Source organism: Saccharomyces cerevisiae, chromosome XVI (assembly GCF_000146045.2).
Source record: "Saccharomyces cerevisiae S288C chromosome XVI, complete sequence".
Lineage (NCBI taxonomy): Eukaryota > Fungi > Ascomycota > Saccharomycetes > Saccharomycetales > Saccharomycetaceae > Saccharomyces > Saccharomyces cerevisiae.
Genome location: NC_001148.4, coordinates 195,452 through 212,840, shown reverse-complemented (window position 1 = coordinate 212,840; position 17,389 = coordinate 195,452). Strand labels below are relative to the sequence as shown.

Genomic DNA, 17,389 nt, shown 5'->3' with positions numbered 1-17,389 from the left:
TATATATATATATATATCTGTGTGTAGAATCTTTCTCAGATATAAATTGATTGATTCTACTGAGGTACGTAGTTATCATCTTCTCTTTCTTCATCGAAACCTGGTCTGAAAGTACCCATTGCATCAGGAGGAGGGATATAATTATTCGTATTAGATTGTGAGCTACTGTTATCAAATCTGGAATGTGGTACGCCGACACGCTCTGCAAATGGAATGGCGAAGCCACCTCTGGATGCATCAAAATCGAACCTCAATTCATCGCTGACTTGACCACCGCTCTTACCACGACCAAACTGTCTTCCATCTTCAAAACCAGGATCTAGATCAATGGTAATTGTCTTTTCGTCTAACTTTGTATCGGACAAATATTTTAAGGCATTCAATGCTTCATCTGGACAACTATATATAATAAAACAGAAGCCACATGGCGTGAACTTAAAACGGTCCAAACCCATAATTATTCTTTTTATTGTGCCACATTTACTGAATAATTCGTAAATTTGTTCTTCTGATGTATAAAAGGAAAGATTTCCTACATAAATTGTGGATGACTTCATCGACTCACGCAGTTCTTGTAGCCCGTTAGGGTTTCTTCTAGCCTTGCGCAGCAGGTACCTTGATGGTGTATCTAGGCGTTTAGTTGAATGATCATATTTAACTTCGTCAAATTCTTCCAGGGACATCTTTCCCTTTATTTATTGGTATATTAATGGATGCAACTTTTATTCGATATTAGTCCTTTCGGGACTTTAAAAGCTGTCGAGACACTTTCTCCATATAAACTCATGTTCTATATTCATACATATAATATTTTTCTTGAAAAAAACACAAAAACTGTTAAAGCGGGTAATACTTTGATAAGCACTTATTAACGTTTATACCATACACTACTTCATACACCAATTACAAATCTATTAGTGGTATACTTTTACTGTAGACAATGTGGATTTTGATGTAATTGTTGGGATTCCATTGTGATTAAGGCTATAATATTAGGTATATAGATATACTAGAAGTTCTCCTCAAGGATTTAGGAATCCATGAAAGGGAATCTGCAATTCTACACAATTCTATAAATATTATTATCATCATTTTATATGTTAATATTCATTGATCCTATTACATTATCAATCCTTGCGTTTCAGCTTCCACTAATTTAGATGACTATTTCTCATCATTTGTGTCATCTTCTAACACCGTATATGATAATATACTAGTAACGTAAATACTAGTTAGTAGATGATAGTTGATTTTTATTCCAACATTTACTGGTACAATAGGTGTATGATATTTTCCCAAAGTTTAAATTTATATAATATAAGTGGCTTGTGCATTAATGCTCTTGAACGAAACTGGATAACGAAAACTGCAAATACTTGTAGTTTTAAACAGACACTTTCTGGGATAGGTCTATCAGCGAAGCTTGGGAATGTTTCGCCAAATTACCTGTATCCTTTCATGAGCGTGAGCAGGTTTAGGTCATGGTCACATCTTATTATATAAATTCTTTCAGAAGATTGTCAATTGTCCATCTATCGCCATAGATTATCTGAGAGCGAAGTTCCATTATGTCTACTAGTAGAAAATAATTTGAAGTTGAAATATAATAGCATTACAAAATTTTTTCTTTATATAGTCCGGTCTTGAAGAAGGATAACAATATTAAGTGTATGAAGACACAAGAACTTTTTCTTGGAAATTTGGATTTTTATGGGAGGAAACCTACAGCGGCAATGTATAATTATGATTAGTTCATCCTTTGCTGCCATCTGTTCGCAATTATTCATGCAATTGTATGATTATTGTCAGGCATTTCAACTTCCGGTAGATTCGTTTGTAATAATAGGTGAATTTTGTGTTGACATTATCAAACCGTTAAGATAGTGTTAGTTGCCAATTAGCATTTGCCTCGATAGAATGTGACGTTAGTTGTGGTACTAGGAATAAAAGTTGATGGCCAAACATTTTTCCTGCACATTTCCTTCAGCGTTTTCAGAAAAGAGAATTTGAGTAAAAATATTTTTGATGTTTAGGTTACCAATATCTCATTAATATAAATTTGAAAACAATGAATTTTGGGTTATACTTGGAGTGCATTTTATTGTGGTTAAAGGCTACAATATTAGCTAAACAGAATGTACAAGTAGTTTTCCTGGAGAATAAAAGAATTCTAAAAGAGAATCGATAATTCTATACAATAATATAGTTATCTCTTCTTTCGTTTATGTACTGTCGTTCTTGTTTTATTACGTTATTAATCCTTGCAGTGCACTTTTCATGATGACTGGTGACTGTTTCTCAATTTTTACATCATTTTTTTTTGAAAACATGATGATATACTAATAATTTGGATACTAGCAATAAATGCTTCTTGATCCTCTATTCCAACAAAAAAGTAACAAGAGCTTACTGATCTTCGGTTTTTATTTTACCTTATCCCAAATATCAAATTGAAATATACCGATTGTTTTAATCCGTTTTGTTGTATATTATCGTAATAATATGCAGATAATATACATATATACGTATTACGCCGATTAGGCTGACACTTTAACAAAATTTTCTGTCCAATTATTGTCCGATATAGTGTAACGGCTATCACATCACGCTTTCACCGTGGAGACCGGGGTTCGACTCCCCGTATCGGAGTTTTCTTTTTGCTTCCTTCCGCCCTTCCAAGTTGTTGCATAATCTTATCTGTCAAAATATGAACGCTTGAAAACTATAGATTATAATTATCATTTATTTAGCCATAATGGAGGGAAGAATAATATGATTGCATATCAAAGGTAAAAAAAGTCGAGTAAATGACTTATAAACGTAAAAAATATATTGATAAAAGACATAAACGAGGCCATGAAGGTGGGAAAAAAAAAAATAACTGCATAATAATGTTAACTAAATGAAAATAAAATGAAAAATAAAATGAAAAATAAAATGAAAAAAACAAATCATAGGACAAAAAGTTTCCAAATGAAGGATAAGAGGCCTAAAAACCAATGTGCTTTCCAGGCAAAACCAATCTTAGCAACAGCTACACTTTGGTTTTGTATAACTTCTTTTTATTTTTCAATGCACGCGGCTTTAACAGTTCAAAGCTACACATCATACCCGTTGTAACGCTCATTACTGCCCCCCAATTATGAAATTCTCCACAATAATTTGGTGCTGAAAAGATTGTGACAAACTTTTTCCTGGCAAAGAATTCATAACCATCTTCTACGACCATATGTCCCCTAAGTATTAAATCGAATTTAAACTTAGCACAAAAATCAAGAACGTTCCTCTTAGAAAATGTGTATGAAACACCACGATCATTTTCTGACCAATCAGTTACTTGAGGGTCTGGGTCACTCCACAGTAAGTCTGTAACCAGCCCGCTTTCAGGAATATCCGTTGGTCTTGCGACTTTTTCGATTTGCTTCATGTCATGTAAATCGGGCGATATACCTCCATGAACGCAAAAGATCTTATCTTGAATAATTGCTGCTAATGGCAAAGTATTAAATACGTCAACGAACATTTTCCATACTTTCGAGCTCAATCGCCTTTTGCATTCATCATAGAAACCGTACATCTTTGTGACATTAGCAGATTCGTGATTACCCCTTAACATAAAAAAGTTGTCTTTGTACTTTATTTTGTAACATAATAACAATAGTATTGTTTCCAATGAGTTCTTACCACGGTCCACATAATCACCCAAGAACAGATAATTAGTATCAGATGGCACACCAGACAACTTCAAAATTCTCAATAAATCATTAAATTGTCCATGAACATCACCGACAACTTTGATAGGCGCTTGTAATCTCAAAAGAGTAGGTTGATTCAAAAAAATTTCTCTTGCATGATAGCAAATGAGTTGAATTTCCCAAGAATGGAATGGAAAGTTCTTTTTTTTGGACGTTTTTGTAATTTCTCTTGACTCACCCACTTGTAGTAATTTTTCGATCGCAACATCGATATCAAGACCTTCATTTGAAGAGGTATCATGAGAATACCGTCTCAAAAATATAGGCTTCTTGCTACTTTTAGGATTAGGTATCCCAGATGTTGGGGACGAAGGCGCACCAAAAGAACCTGCCTTAACCGAAGATGAAGGAGACTTAACTCTGGACGATAACCCTGAAGATTTTAAAAATGATGAGGTTGATGAGGAAGCAGACGTAGCGGATGAGTAGTAGGAGGAAAAAGAATATGAGGATGGAGAAGAATAATTTGATTCACGATAAGAGGGTGATGTCAGGATATTATTTGAGGTAGTGGCAGTGGTAGTAGAGGAAGTTCTTGCGGTATTGATCAGCTTCGGAGCAGTTGCTGATGAGGATAGGGCTTTAGCGACAGAAACATCGATATCTAGGTACAAGCTCTTCAAGTTTTCATCCTTAGTGTATATTTTCTGTTTATGGGCATTCTCACCAGGAATGAGCAAATTATCATTGCTAGCTCGTTTATTGTTGTTGTTTTTCCCGGCCGATGCTAAAGTGTTGTAATTGTTTATAGAATGTTTATTATTGAATTTCTTGATAGTAGGTAGAGACCTACTATCATCTGGGTCATTAGGTTCGTTACTGTTGAGATCATCTGAAGGTGTAGTTAATTGTTGCTGACTAGAGTTTGAATTAGTTGAGCAATTCGGTACTGCAAAGTTATTATTTGATCTGGACGGGCTTCTTCTCATAAATAGAATATAAGTGAAGGGAAAACAATATCTAACTTGAAAGGAAAATGGACTAAAGTAATAAAATAGGTTTTTTGTAAGGACAAGCTTGTAAATGAAACGTCAGAGACTCGGTAAAACAAGATTAATTTGAATGTAGTGATTCTGACCGATAGTATTTATAGTCCGTGAGGAATACTTACCAAAAAATTGCTAAAAGAATAGACACGTTTAAGGTATATTTACTAATGCCATTTTTTAAGAGATACGGAATCCAGCGAAATCGCTAAATTTGCGGTGGTTGCATTCAACGTTTTTCTTTCTTTTTGTTCGATAATTTATCATTTATTACGTTAACCGGGTTATACAAATACGCCTCGTTAGCTCGTATAGAAGTACATGTCCTTTTATAGTGCATAAACATAGTATGTTCCTTAAGTGTCCAAACATATTCGCTCTCTACGAACTTCGCGTTTTACCTCGAAAGCATTAGCTACTCTTTTAAACTGTGTGCTTCGTGTTGGTTGTTTTCACCTTTGTTGTGGCTGTGTATGCATGTAGCCCACATTTTCCATCCTGCGATTCACTGCCCTCGTAGTCGGCTGCAGAGAGTTAATGACGCGTTGGTGGTGCAAAGTCGTGCTGGAACCCATCGGGCCCCTCAGCAAGTTACGTGCATTCTGTGAAGCAGTGTGGCCAACGCTGTGGTTTGTACTCGTTGTCCTATTCTTGTTGATTGGATTAACATCCTTGTTAAATAAGTAACTTTCGCTTTTCCATATACCGGACAACACTGCCTGAATCTTTGCACTTGCAAGATGTGGATAAAGATCATCAAATTTTTTGTCATAGTTAGTAAAGAGCAAATCGTCCTCATCCTTATGATCTGTATCACTGCTAGAATGTGCGATTGACTGAGCATCGTTATGGCTTTTTTTCCTGATATTATTTGCATTTCCCGTTATTATAGGTTGTACTCTCAACAATGCTTCATCTAATGGGTTGTAAAATCTTTTTACATTAGAGTATTCATGGGATATTCTCTCAAACTCCCTTTTCGCATCAATGTTTCCTGCCATAAAGATAGAGTCACTACCGTCATTTTGTGAACTTAAGTCCATAATAGAATTCTCCCTCTGCAACCATAATTTTCTTTGTGTTCTTGATTCTGCATCAATCCCATCTGATTTAAGGAACTGGGCGAAGCTATTAAATTTGGCACCTGAGTTGGATTGTCTGTTTGCATCGCTACCGGAGTTCGTACTAGATGTAATATGTTCGTTGGACAATGGAGAGGCCGGGGCTGCAGAATTTTTGTTGAGATCGTTGGATCTCAGAAGTAGATTCTGATTACCTTTCTTGTGAAAAATATTATTCATTCTTGAACCATGGAAGCTTTCAGGAGCAGCTCTCCTCAAATTATTGGTTAAACTCGATATGGAGGTCGAAAAGTTGTGCTGTGGTACATTATTATCTTTACTACCGATGTTAGCAATGGTGGGGAAAGTAGACTGAGAGTTCGGTATATTTTGGCCAAGTTGAGATCTTCCACCATTTTTCTTGCTCTTGCGCAATTTGCCATCATCCAGTTCATTAAAAGTATCACCTGAAGCCATATGCTCACCCGAGTCATGAATTTCATTCCCAAGCGAATTTTGGATGGATGATGAATTTTCAAATCTACGTTCAACTCCAGTCGACTGGGAGAGAATCATATTAGGCGCATAATTTTCCAGTAAGCTATGCCCTTCAATATCCTTGGTACCAGCGGAAGAAATATCATCAGGCTTGATTAGATCTTCTTCTTCGTTTAATAATTTGTGTTGTTTAGAACTTTGTCTCCTAAGAGACATAAAGCTCGAGTCGCTTTTTCTTGATGAATTACTCCTAGGGGCATCAATGTGATCTTCCTGATCAAACTGTTCATCTGAATGACTTGGTTTTTGATTACTTTTATGTGCAGCTAAGGTATTACCAACATCAAGAATTTTTTTTTCTTTATCATATGGTGCTTCTGATATATTATCGCCCGCTTTAACCAATGAGGCCCTCAAATTTTGAGAATGGCTGGACAAGTCATCAATATCAGCTTCCTTCGTCACCTTTGATTGCCCCTCTTCATTGATTACACTTGTTGCATTCAGTTTTGTTTCAATTGAGCTTGGAGATGTTTCTCCATCTTTCTGATGTTCTATAGAATGGCTTGATTCTCCGAAATAGTTATTGGAAGATAAATGAGGTAATGGTAAGGATACAGCTCTATGATTTTCCTTTCCATCAGTACCTGATTTATCTTCTTCTTGTTCATCTATTGAATCCGGGGATTGTAATTCATTCTGATTTAATTGCTGCACATTCTTTTTTTCTTCAGGCATAACATGCTCGGCTATTACTTTATCATTATTCACCTTTCCATCTTCAATGTTGTCTTCCGAAAAACATTCCACCTCCTCGTCAGTAGTAGATTCACTCTTTTTAGATTCTTGCGCATCTCGAAGACTCAGAACAGATTGGGTACTTTTACTTCTTCGTGGTTTCAGGCCGAAACCAGCAGTTCCAGTATTAGAATGACTGCTGTTCTTTGGACTGAGCAGCGTATTATGCACCGGACTATGAAAGGATGCTGATCTTTTTCCTTGATTGGACTTTACTCTTGTTAAAGCTGTCATATTCAACCCACTAATCGTTCGCTTTCTGAAAAGTGCATCAGAACTCTTGCATTTCTGAGAAACGTTGTGCTTATTAAAATAATCATTATCCAGGGTGCCATCATGTGTTAAAACTCTACGCAAACCTTTGAAGCTTGCGTTACTCTTTGCTCTCGACCTAGTCGAAAACTGTCTAAATGGCTTTGACTGGTGTGATACTGTTGACGCATTAAGAGATGTTACATCAGTGTCTGACTTCAAAGTCCTTCCTCGATGAACCATAATTATAGTTACTCAGTAAGGATATATGATATATCCCAATATCTATGTTTACCTGACCCGTAAATCGATAGAATGTGCTAGTCCATTAGATGTTTGGATTCCTTAATCATCGTGCCAGCCAAATCGCTATACCATCCGCAACTAGCTATCCTTGCGGTTACCCGTACAAGAGTAAGCTCGGTTGATAAAAACAACGTTGAATTAGTCGTTTTTATATCCATATAGATGTATATATATGTATAGATGTGTTTGTTCGCCTCATTACAGTTATACTTTGGTTGAGAATAATATTGCAGTGTTTTGCGTTTATTGAATGGCATTAGTGTTATTTGAATATTTTTTCTCCCATAGTAGTAACTCTCTAGTCAGGTCGTCCATCATTGATAGACTTTCATTATAACCGTTGTAAATCGTATCAACTTTTTCTACGAAATGCTGGTTTTCCACGAATCGTACAAATTCCTCTCGATCAGACTGATCTTCACTCAATTCCCATTGAGTTCTAGAAATGAACTCCAAAATAGCGGATACCCTTCTTCTCATTTCGTTTAATGAGGTCCTTTGAGGGGGTAATCTGGGCTTTACTGGTTTGTCGGTACCTATATCAGCACTCCTTCTATTTTGGTTGGTGTCTGAACTTGTATTGCTTCGACGAGTTCTGTTGCCCTTTCTTGCTGGTTTGGAAACTCTTTTAGAACCCCTCGAACTAGCTTTCCTTGAATCATCCTCAGAAGAAGATATTGAGGTTAGGGGTAGGATGGGTTCATCAGTTTTCTCAGTGTCTTGCGCCGAACCCGTAGAAGATTCCTTTTCTTGACTAGCTTCTTTTTCCACATCATTTGTTTTTTCCATTGATTGCTCTTTCGATGGTCGTAGGCTTTCTTTCATATCATCATTTGTTACCGAGTCCGGTTTGCCTTCCGTTAGCATAACATCCGTTTGTAATCGAGTGGTGCCGTTGTGATTGTCGGTATCACCTTGGTATATATCAGCATCATTTTCATAACTTTCAGGATCTTCTTGATGTGATGTCCTCCTGCTTTCTTTCAAGGCTTTTTCAAGCATTCTTTGATATTGCTTTTCTTCTCTTGCCATGAAAGTTGCCCTTTTTCTATCCAGTAGCTTCTTATCACTATCTCCAGGATCCAGTGAATACTGATCGGTAGAAGCATCATCCATTGAATTCCTCCTCCTCCTTCTACTTGACCTCGTGTTGCCGTCCTTGGCTAATGCTACAGCCGAAGCTTCATCTTCTACTTCATCTTCTTCGTCGCCGATATCGTCGACGTTATCATCGGTATTGCTGGTATTTCTGGGACTTTTCTCTGCTTCATTGGCGGCATGAGATTTACTTGCAGCTGCACTTCGTGCCTTCCTTCTTGATTGCCTCCTTTTCTCTTGCACAGGTTTATAGATTGACCTTGCTTCGCCAGTATCTGTGGTAAAGAGCTGATGTAACTCCGGTCTGCATTGCTCGCACCAATATTTATCAGGTGCGTTGTCTTGAGTAATACTCACACAATAACCGTGCTGCCAGGAACTGCACTGCTCACATTGAATGAAAAATCCGGAGTCATCTGGAGTATCGAGCTCTCCACAGATACAGCGAGTTTCGCCTTCCTCTTCCTCGACTTCCCCCTCTCCACCTTCCATAGGAACATCTTCTTGTTTTACACTTTCTTCCTGTACACTTCCAATCGCCGCCGTTGTTGTCGCTGTTGATGTTGTTGATATAATGTCTGTGGACCCACTAGCAATGACTTCCGCTTTCTCCATATCTTCACTACCCACAACAGGGCCTTTAGGCACTATTGCTGTCGATTCCATTACTCTTCTCTATACTCCTATATGTTTATGCTATCTTTTAGTAAGGTTACGCAAAGTAAACTTCGAAGGAAACAAACTATTGATGGTCTCTGTTGTGAACTTTGTACCCCTGTAAATACCCAGTTACATAAAATTCATATACGAAAACCAACAAGAACAAAAAAGAAAAAACTAATCAACAAAACGTTATTTTTTGATCATGCAGTGAAAAGCCACCAATAGAAAATTGAAAATAGAAAATGCAGCTGATTGTGCTGTGCGGTTTACCTAGTTTACCCATAGCGGAGAAATTTTTCAAAACTAATTGATTACGTTAAAGCCTGTCTGCGACGTGCTCCGTCCTATTTCCGCAAGATGATGAGGGTAATGCCCTTTATAACTGCTCAAAATAAAAAATAACCGCCGAGGTCTTTTTAATTATCAAGGTTATAAGAAGTGCCAGAAGTGGGTGAACTTAACTCAATAAAAAAATATTAGTGACGAACATCTATCAAAAATTGAAAATTGAAGGTACTGCTCAGAGAAACTGAGTCTGGTCTTGCCTACATCTTTAAGAGGAATTTGTTCTGGTGTATTATTTATACAGCCGATAACATTGATGATACTCTCAGGGTCATTTTCACGTAGTCGTGCTTTGGTGAGTTGTATACTACCCTACGTACTTTTCACCGCTTATGTTTTACACTGGGGTCTGAATGATAGATTTAAGCCTAGCATACACATCGGCGTCTCACAAAAAACGACGCTGCTGAAAAAAAAAATGTAAGAAAAAAAAAGTGGAAAAATATGAGCATGAAAAAACTTCTGCTAGCGGACCTCATCGTTATTTAGCTTCTCATTCCCGCCAATTGAAGTTGCTCATTGAAGAAGAATAAGTGATTAAAATGAAGGACTTGTCTCATTATGGTCCTGCGCTATGTGTTAAATTTTACAATGATTATGTTCTAGCTGGTTATGGGCCTTTCATCCATGTCTATGACTATCATTCGGCTACGTTGATTAACAAATGTAGGCTATTTCACTACAATAAAGTTCATGGACTTAGCCTTTCTAGTGAAGGGAAAATTTTGGCCTATGGTGCAAGATCAGTAACAATAGTGGAACTTGAAGACGTTTTAAAGAAAGAGTCATTGGTGGATTTCGAAAGGATTAACTCAGATTGGATTACCGGTGCTACATTCAGCTTTGACAACTTGCAAATATATTTGTTAACATGTTATAATAAAGTGCTAATTTGTGATTTAAATTGTGAAGTTCTTTTTAGGAAGTCTCTTGGGGGAGAAAGATCTATTCTATATTCCGGTATAATTAAAGTTTTCGGTCCGGATAAAGTATATGTTAACGCTGGTACTGTAATGGGCGGTGTTATCATTTGGGACCTGTTCTCGGAGACAAAAATTCATAACTTACTGGGTCATGAAGGTTCTATCTTTTATGTTAATTTAAGCAACAACGGAAGATATGTTGCCAGTTGCTCTGACGACAGATCAATTAGACTGTGGGATTTAGAAACTGGCAAGCAGCTGTCTGTTGGCTGGAGCCATACGGCAAGAATATGGAATTTAATGTTTTTTGATAATGATTCAAAACTAATAAGTGTTTCTGAAGATTGCACATGCCGTGTATGGAACATTATCGAATCACGAGAAAACGTTGCCGAATTATCCATATCTAACGTTTACGAAGTACATTTAATCAAGAGTATATGGGGCGTTGATGTGAAAGACGACGAAATGATAGCTGTAACCTCCGGGAATGATGGTAGGTTAAAGCTGATTGATCTTCTTCAACTGAAGAGACACGGCGATGAAGAAACATCGTTCAGTCTAGATGATATCGCAAAGCAATGTGGCGATATTTTCGAAAAGAATGAAAGTATCAAGGGATTTCAATGGTTTTCATTCGGTGTAATTGCTATCACTTCATTGGGTAAAATACTTAAATACAGTGATGTCACGAAACAATGGAAGTTGTTACTAACAAATGAAAAATTCAACTCGTATCCAATTACAAATGGGATTCAAACGCAAAATATCGCTGTCTTTTCCAATAATAAAAGTGACATCCTTCTTATCAAATTTAGCAAAGATAGCGCTGACATAATTGAGACCGAAGAATTCCATTTAGATGAGCTTTCTAAGACAAATAACTGTCTCGTTACAGAATACGATGATGACTCCTTCCTATTGACTTTACAATCCCCAAATCCTCGAGAGAAGTTTGTATGTTTGGAAATAAGCCTTCAGAACTTAAAAATTAAAAGCAAGCACTGTTTCAATAAGCCGGAAAATTTTTCTTCCTCATGTTTGACCTCCTTCCGAAATCATATTTTAGTCGGCTCACGTTTTAGTACATTAGTAATCTACAACTTACTTGATGAGAGCGAGGAGCCCTTCATAATTAGGAGATTAAGTCCCGGAGACACTACAACCTCAATCGAATTTGTAGAAGATAAAGACAACTCTGCGGTCTTCTCAGTAACAAATAGGGATGGCTATTATGTATTTATTGAGTTGACGAAAAACAGTTTGGAAGAGGGTCCCTACCGACTAAGTTATAAGGTCTTGCATTCTAATAAGATGATGAAAGGTTTCTTGGAGGGCGCTTTCTTTAATTCAAAAGGTGAATACATTACTTATGGGTTCAAGTCCAGCTTGTTTTATCTCTACAATGAAACCAACTGTTATGAACTAGCTAGTGAAGTTTGTGGTGGTTCCCATCGTCTGTGGAATCTCGCAAAAATTACTGATGGCCACGTATTAATGTATATTAAGGCATCCCGATTTCATTTAAGGAAAATTTACAACTCCATTGTGCCTGAAACTTTAGAAAATGGTGTACACGGAAGGGAAATCAGAGATATTTCAATCTGTCCTGTTTCAAATACCAACACGAATGACAATTTTAAGGATGGGCATATATTCTGTACTGCATCTGAAGATACTACAATTAAGCTGGGATATTTTAACAATAGAACAGGGAAGGTGCAGAATTTTTGGACACAAAGAAAGCATGTGTCTGGATTACAACGTTGTCAGTTTATAAATCACAAACTAATGATATCATCTTCAGCTAGAGAGGAGTTATTCTTATGGGAATTGAACGATAAGTATAATAAACGACCATATATGACCATACGACAAGCTTTACCTGTATCCACAAATAATTCTGATCTAAGGATCATGGATTTTGATGTCAAATTTATATCACAGTCAGGTGACTTCTTATTAGTTACTGTTTATTCAGATTCAACAATAAAGATTTGGCACTATAGGGAAAATCAGAATAAGTTTGACCTGATCATGCAAGGTCGTTATAAGACGTGCTGTTTATTCAACGTCGTATTTATTGCACTGAAAGAAGAGCTCCTTGTTGTCATTTCACCAACTGATGGACATTTAGTGGTTTATAATATAACCGAGTACGTACCATTTTCCGTTGATCCGATTTCTGGCGATTTGGTTGACCACAAACTGGACGCTACTATCTCAAATCTTCCCGCACCTGTAGCGCAGTTGCCGGTACATCAATCTGGTGTCAAGTCCCTAGACTATGTTGCTAATGCTACAAGAACTTCCGCCACAATTTTGACAGGGGGTGATGATAATGGTTTAGGGTTAAGCAACCTGAAATTAGATGACTCGAATAAAGTAACGTTAAAAACAAGTGACTTTATCGCTGCAGCAGCTTCTTCGACAATAACGTCCGGTATGTTGATTAATGGTGGCAAAGAAGTCATTACCACATCGGTTGATCAAGTAATACGCGCTTGGGAAATTACCGCAGGCAAGCTTTCACTGGTAGATAAAAAGCGTACCACTGTGGCGGATACAGGATCATTAGAAATCATTTCCAATGATGAAGATGCTGATTCTGAGAAAACGTTACTGATCGGAGGTGTTGGTTTATCAATTTGGAAAAAATGATACAAAAAATTAACATATACATAAAAGAATATTATAGATATGTATTATTTACAGATTTTAGAAAATGAGAATATTTTGTAAACACCCGAACGGAGAACAGCGAAGAGATTTACATCTTTCAGCCTTGACGCTGTTTGTGTTTTTTATTCGACTTGCAATAAATGTATACTCTTCCCTTTCTTCTTACCAAGTAGCAATCACTGCAGAACTTTTTGACAGATGTTCTGACCTTGAAACCTCTGTTAAAAACCAAAGGTCTGTTAGCTGCAACAAGAGCTGGTTGCGGAGCTGCAACAGATAGGAGGCTGGGCACTGTGCAGGCCCTTGTTATCGTTATGGGGGACGGTTTCATGTGCAAAAACATCCTTGGCATAGTTAGGCGGAGAGTCTGTAAAAACATTCTTTGAAATCCTTTCGCTTGCTGAAAAATTCTGAGATTTGTACTATGAACCGTAGCCGTTATATGCGAGTAGATCGAGGCTATATCCCAATGCCAATAGTTCCACGATTCATTCCCTTTCTATTTGGAATAAGTGCGAAGACAGAATTTTTAATTTCGGCTTGGGTGAGAGAAAAAAAAAATCATAGTTTCGTTACGCAGATAGTAAATAACTAATACATAGATAAAAGCACCACCTTCTACCGGACCGTCGTCATTCTCGGCAACACCGTTGAAGTGTTTATGACTACGCTTTTTTTATCCTCACTTTTGGAATGCCCTTGAACTATGGACCTTTCACTCCCTATTGACAAATTCAAAAGACAAAAAAGGGAAACACTTGGAAAAGGTAACTTGACGTCCAATAATACACGCCGAATGAGGGCAGACTATGTCTTTCTTCCAACTGCCGTGGCAGTTGCGTACTTATCATTCTTATGTTCTTACAGTGGGATTCCACCATCATGGTAACCCGGTGCTTTTTTTCCTTGTGGTACGATTTTGGCTATGAGAAGAGAAAGAAAAGACAGAAAAAAACACGATCTTGAAATTAACTTTACCAGAAAGTGGATCTTGTGGTTGTCCGAAAGTCTACAAAGAGATTCAGTCACAACCGCAATCATACTCCATCCCTTCGTCACAGCAATAAATTAATCAGTTTCTTTGCCTTTGGTGGAAAGTAAAAAAAACTAAACTTGGTTCAGCACAGCGCTATATCTACGAGAACACCGTTGCCCACTCTTATACATTATTTTCACAGAGTCACATTCCCCACTGAATTCTCTCCTTAAGCTTCCTTTCTCTGTTTATTTTACCAATTTACAATTTCTAGAACTGATAGTCTCTGTACCTTTCCTTTAGATACACATACGCTTCATTTCTTTTGAACATTGTATTCTTCTATTTTCTTCGTTCTTCCGTTATTTGATATTTGCCCCTTTTTAAGTCTTCTGACTCACCTGTTCTGCTTTACCAATTAGGCTCCTTAATTGGTTCAACTGTCCATTCCAGCCTCATATTTTTCACTTTATCTTTCTTCATCATTTTTTTTGTCTAATTAATATCCGTTTCCAACTTCAATTCTCAAGGACACTCTTTTTTTTTTTGAAAAAAAATATCATATTTTTCTTTGCTAATACTATTTTATTTTTTCAATTCTGGTCGTTGAAGCCTTTTCTATTCAGATATTTCCTAAAGAAAAACAAAGAACTATCGTTGTATTTTTTTTTTTCTTCACCATCACATACTACTTCAATTGCATTAAAACATGGTGGTTTCTTATAACAATAATAATAACAATAACAATAACAATAACAATAATAATATCAGTAATAATAATAACAATAATAACATGTTCCCTCCTTTTCCTTCTTCCGATGACTTTGCAATGTATCAACAGTCCAGTTCTTCCGGCCCTTACCAAGAAACTTATGCGAGTGGCCCTCAAAACTTTGGCGATGCTGTGTATCCTATGAATGGTAATTTTACTCTTTTACCATCCGACTTTACACGAGAGCCTAATGATTCGTTCTTTTACGAGAATGACGGAATTTTTGATTATCAGCGTATTCAACAGCAACCAACTCAATTCCAGACAAAGCAGCGAAATGATTCACAACAGCAACGGTTTTCACAGGAACAAAATTTCGAAATTGATAACGAAGTTGTCCACAATAACAATCGTTATTATGAATATGAAAGGTCATCAAATGAAGTCTCTCCTTTTGATGATGAGAATCCAAATGTGTTATCTGATGGCATGTCACCCACTATTATGGCAACTGCAACTGCAGTAACCAACGCAAATGCGCCTTTACCAGTTAATGCACAAGCCAATAATCCTTTGAATTTTACATCGGCCCCAAGTAGAACTGTTTATTTGGGTAATGTGCCACCAAACCTAAGCGTTAAAGAGTTATTGGATCATGTCAGAAGTGGTGTCGTTGAAGACGTCAAAATCATACCTGAAAAGATGTGTGCATTCGTTTCGTTTATAGATGAAAGTGCTGCACTATTGTTCCATTCAGACGCAATTTTAAAGCGCTTGAACATCGGTGACAGGGATATCAAAATCGGGTGGGGGAAACCAACTCGAATTGATCCTATTGTAGCGGCTAGAATCTCTACGGACGGTGCCACAAGAAATGTATACATTGGCCGTATGACGATTGAAGGCGAAGAATCACATTTATCTGAGGAGCAATTGAGGGTTGATTTAGAAGAATATGGTGAAATTGACTGTATAAAAATTATCAAGGAAAAGGGAATCGCCTTTATTCATTTTGCGTCTATTTTAAATGCTATAAAAGTGGTTACGAATCTGCCAATTAGAAATCCATACTATCAAAATAAGAGAATATTTTATGGAAAGGACAGATGTGCATTTATTACCAAAACTCAACAACATAATGCGGCTCAATTTCTAGGTGTACAACCTGGTATGGAACATATGATAGAGTTTTCTGATCGTGAATTTATATCTAACGCTTTGTTACAACAGTCTGCTGCTGCTGCTGCAATTGCTACATCTGCGGGCGGCCCCAATAACTTGGGTAACAGGACTGTTTACCTGGGCAGCTTGCCTAAGGATGTTAAAATTGAAGAAATATGTAATGCAGTTCGTGGAGGTTTATTACAAAGTATAAAACTATTGAACGATCGATACGTCTGTTTTGTAACATTCATTGATCCTACTGCTGCTGCGCAGTTTTATGCAATGAGTTCTTTGTATGGATTCACAGTCCAGAAAAAACGTTGCAAAGTCGGCTGGGGTAAACACTCCGGCCCATTACCAAATGCGCTCGCCTTGGCAGTCAGTAATGGTGCCTCAAGAAATGTTTATGTGGGTAATATTGATTTTGTCGGCGATTCCCTAAGAGATGAACGTGTCTTCACCGAAAGCAACTTAAGACATATCTTTCAGCAATATGGGGAAGTGGAACAAATCAATTTCTTGCCTGAGAAGAACTGTTGTTTCATCAATTATACTAACATCAGTAATGCTATTTTAGCCTTAGACAAGATTAAGTCTAACCCCTATTTCAAAGATCTCAAAATAAACTTTGGCAAGGATAGATGTGGTAACGTCCCCCACCAATCACGTTAAACATTATGTATATATGTATATGTATGTACGTAGATGTTTAGTGTCCGTCTGTGTGTGTGTATCCTTGTATGTATGCAGCAATCTGCGGTTTACGTTTAGAAGTCTTGTTAAAATATAAAGATTAAGAATTAGCCACTGCGATCTGCAAGTTTCTCACCGTTTGCAACATTATCATCTTTATCATCGCATTCCCTTTCTTTCACTCATCGCTTTTTCCCTGCTCCCCTGTCAAAGAAATCTCCGAAGCGGTAATATTTTACCCCCACAGTGTAAAGGGTTAAAGATACTAACAAAGTTTCTTTTAAGGGGAACTATGTGAAAATGGGATAAAAAATTTGGCAGTGATGTTCCACCAATACGGTGTACATACAGATAAATAATACAAGACTATCTCAAATAACTTCAATTTTTTTGTTCTTTCCCTCTCTCCCCTACTTTCCTTCTCTATATCCACTTCTTTGCATACGTACGTACATACATACATACTTGGTTGTAACA

The 17,389-nt window shown here is 37.1% G+C and overlaps 7 protein-coding genes and 1 non-coding gene across 8 annotated transcripts, besides 2 other annotated features; 3 read left to right on the top strand and 5 right to left on the bottom strand.

Annotated features, from left to right (window-relative positions):
- Positions 1-56: 56 nt before the first annotated feature.
- CBC2 (nuclear cap-binding protein subunit CBC2) lies at positions 57-683 on the bottom strand (the record flags this gene model as incomplete). Its single annotated transcript, NM_001183992.1, has 1 exon — positions 57-683. The coding sequence occupies one exon, from the start codon at positions 681-683 to the stop codon at positions 57-59; it is 627 nt and encodes a 208-aa protein (NP_015147.1).
- Positions 684-942: 259 nt separating this feature from the next.
- Positions 943-1,264: a long terminal repeat (Ty2 LTR).
- An 805-nt stretch (positions 1,265-2,069) lies between these two features.
- Positions 2,070-2,390: a long terminal repeat (Ty1 LTR).
- Positions 2,391-2,577: 187 nt separating this feature from the next.
- YNCP0004C lies at positions 2,578-2,649 on the top strand. The gene has a single exon. It is a non-coding gene; the product is annotated as a tRNA-Glu (tRNA).
- Positions 2,650-3,034: 385 nt separating this feature from the next.
- Positions 3,035-4,684, bottom strand: PPQ1 (protein-serine/threonine phosphatase; the record flags this gene model as incomplete). Its single annotated transcript, NM_001183993.1, has 1 exon — positions 3,035-4,684. The coding sequence occupies one exon, from the start codon at positions 4,682-4,684 to the stop codon at positions 3,035-3,037; it is 1,650 nt and encodes a 549-aa protein (NP_015146.1).
- Positions 4,685-5,193: 509 nt separating this feature from the next.
- TCO89 (Tco89p) lies at positions 5,194-7,593 on the bottom strand (the record flags this gene model as incomplete). The annotated part of the gene is made up of 1 exon (NM_001183994.1): positions 5,194-7,593. One exon carries the CDS (start codon positions 7,591-7,593, stop codon positions 5,194-5,196), a length of 2,400 nt encoding a protein of 799 aa, NP_015145.1.
- A 306-nt stretch (positions 7,594-7,899) lies between these two features.
- On the bottom strand, positions 7,900-9,420 carry CTI6 (Cti6p; the record flags this gene model as incomplete). The annotated part of the gene is made up of 1 exon (NM_001183995.1): positions 7,900-9,420. The coding sequence occupies one exon, from the start codon at positions 9,418-9,420 to the stop codon at positions 7,900-7,902; it is 1,521 nt and encodes a 506-aa protein (NP_015144.1).
- Positions 9,421-10,304: 884 nt separating this feature from the next.
- RTT10 (tRNA (34-2'-O)-methyltransferase regulator RTT10) lies at positions 10,305-13,346 on the top strand (the record flags this gene model as incomplete). The annotated part of the gene is made up of 1 exon (NM_001183997.1): positions 10,305-13,346. One exon carries the CDS (start codon positions 10,305-10,307, stop codon positions 13,344-13,346), a length of 3,042 nt encoding a protein of 1,013 aa, NP_015142.1.
- Positions 13,347-13,464: 118 nt separating this feature from the next.
- On the bottom strand, positions 13,465-13,746 carry RTC6 (putative mitochondrial 54S ribosomal protein RTC6; the record flags this gene model as incomplete). The annotated part of the gene is made up of 1 exon (NM_001184317.1): positions 13,465-13,746. The coding sequence occupies one exon, from the start codon at positions 13,744-13,746 to the stop codon at positions 13,465-13,467; it is 282 nt and encodes a 93-aa protein (NP_015141.1).
- A 1,306-nt stretch (positions 13,747-15,052) lies between these two features.
- MRN1 (Mrn1p) lies at positions 15,053-16,891 on the top strand (the record flags this gene model as incomplete). The annotated part of the gene is made up of 1 exon (NM_001183998.1): positions 15,053-16,891. The coding sequence occupies one exon, from the start codon at positions 15,053-15,055 to the stop codon at positions 16,889-16,891; it is 1,839 nt and encodes a 612-aa protein (NP_015140.1).
- Positions 16,892-17,389: the final 498 nt, after the last annotated feature.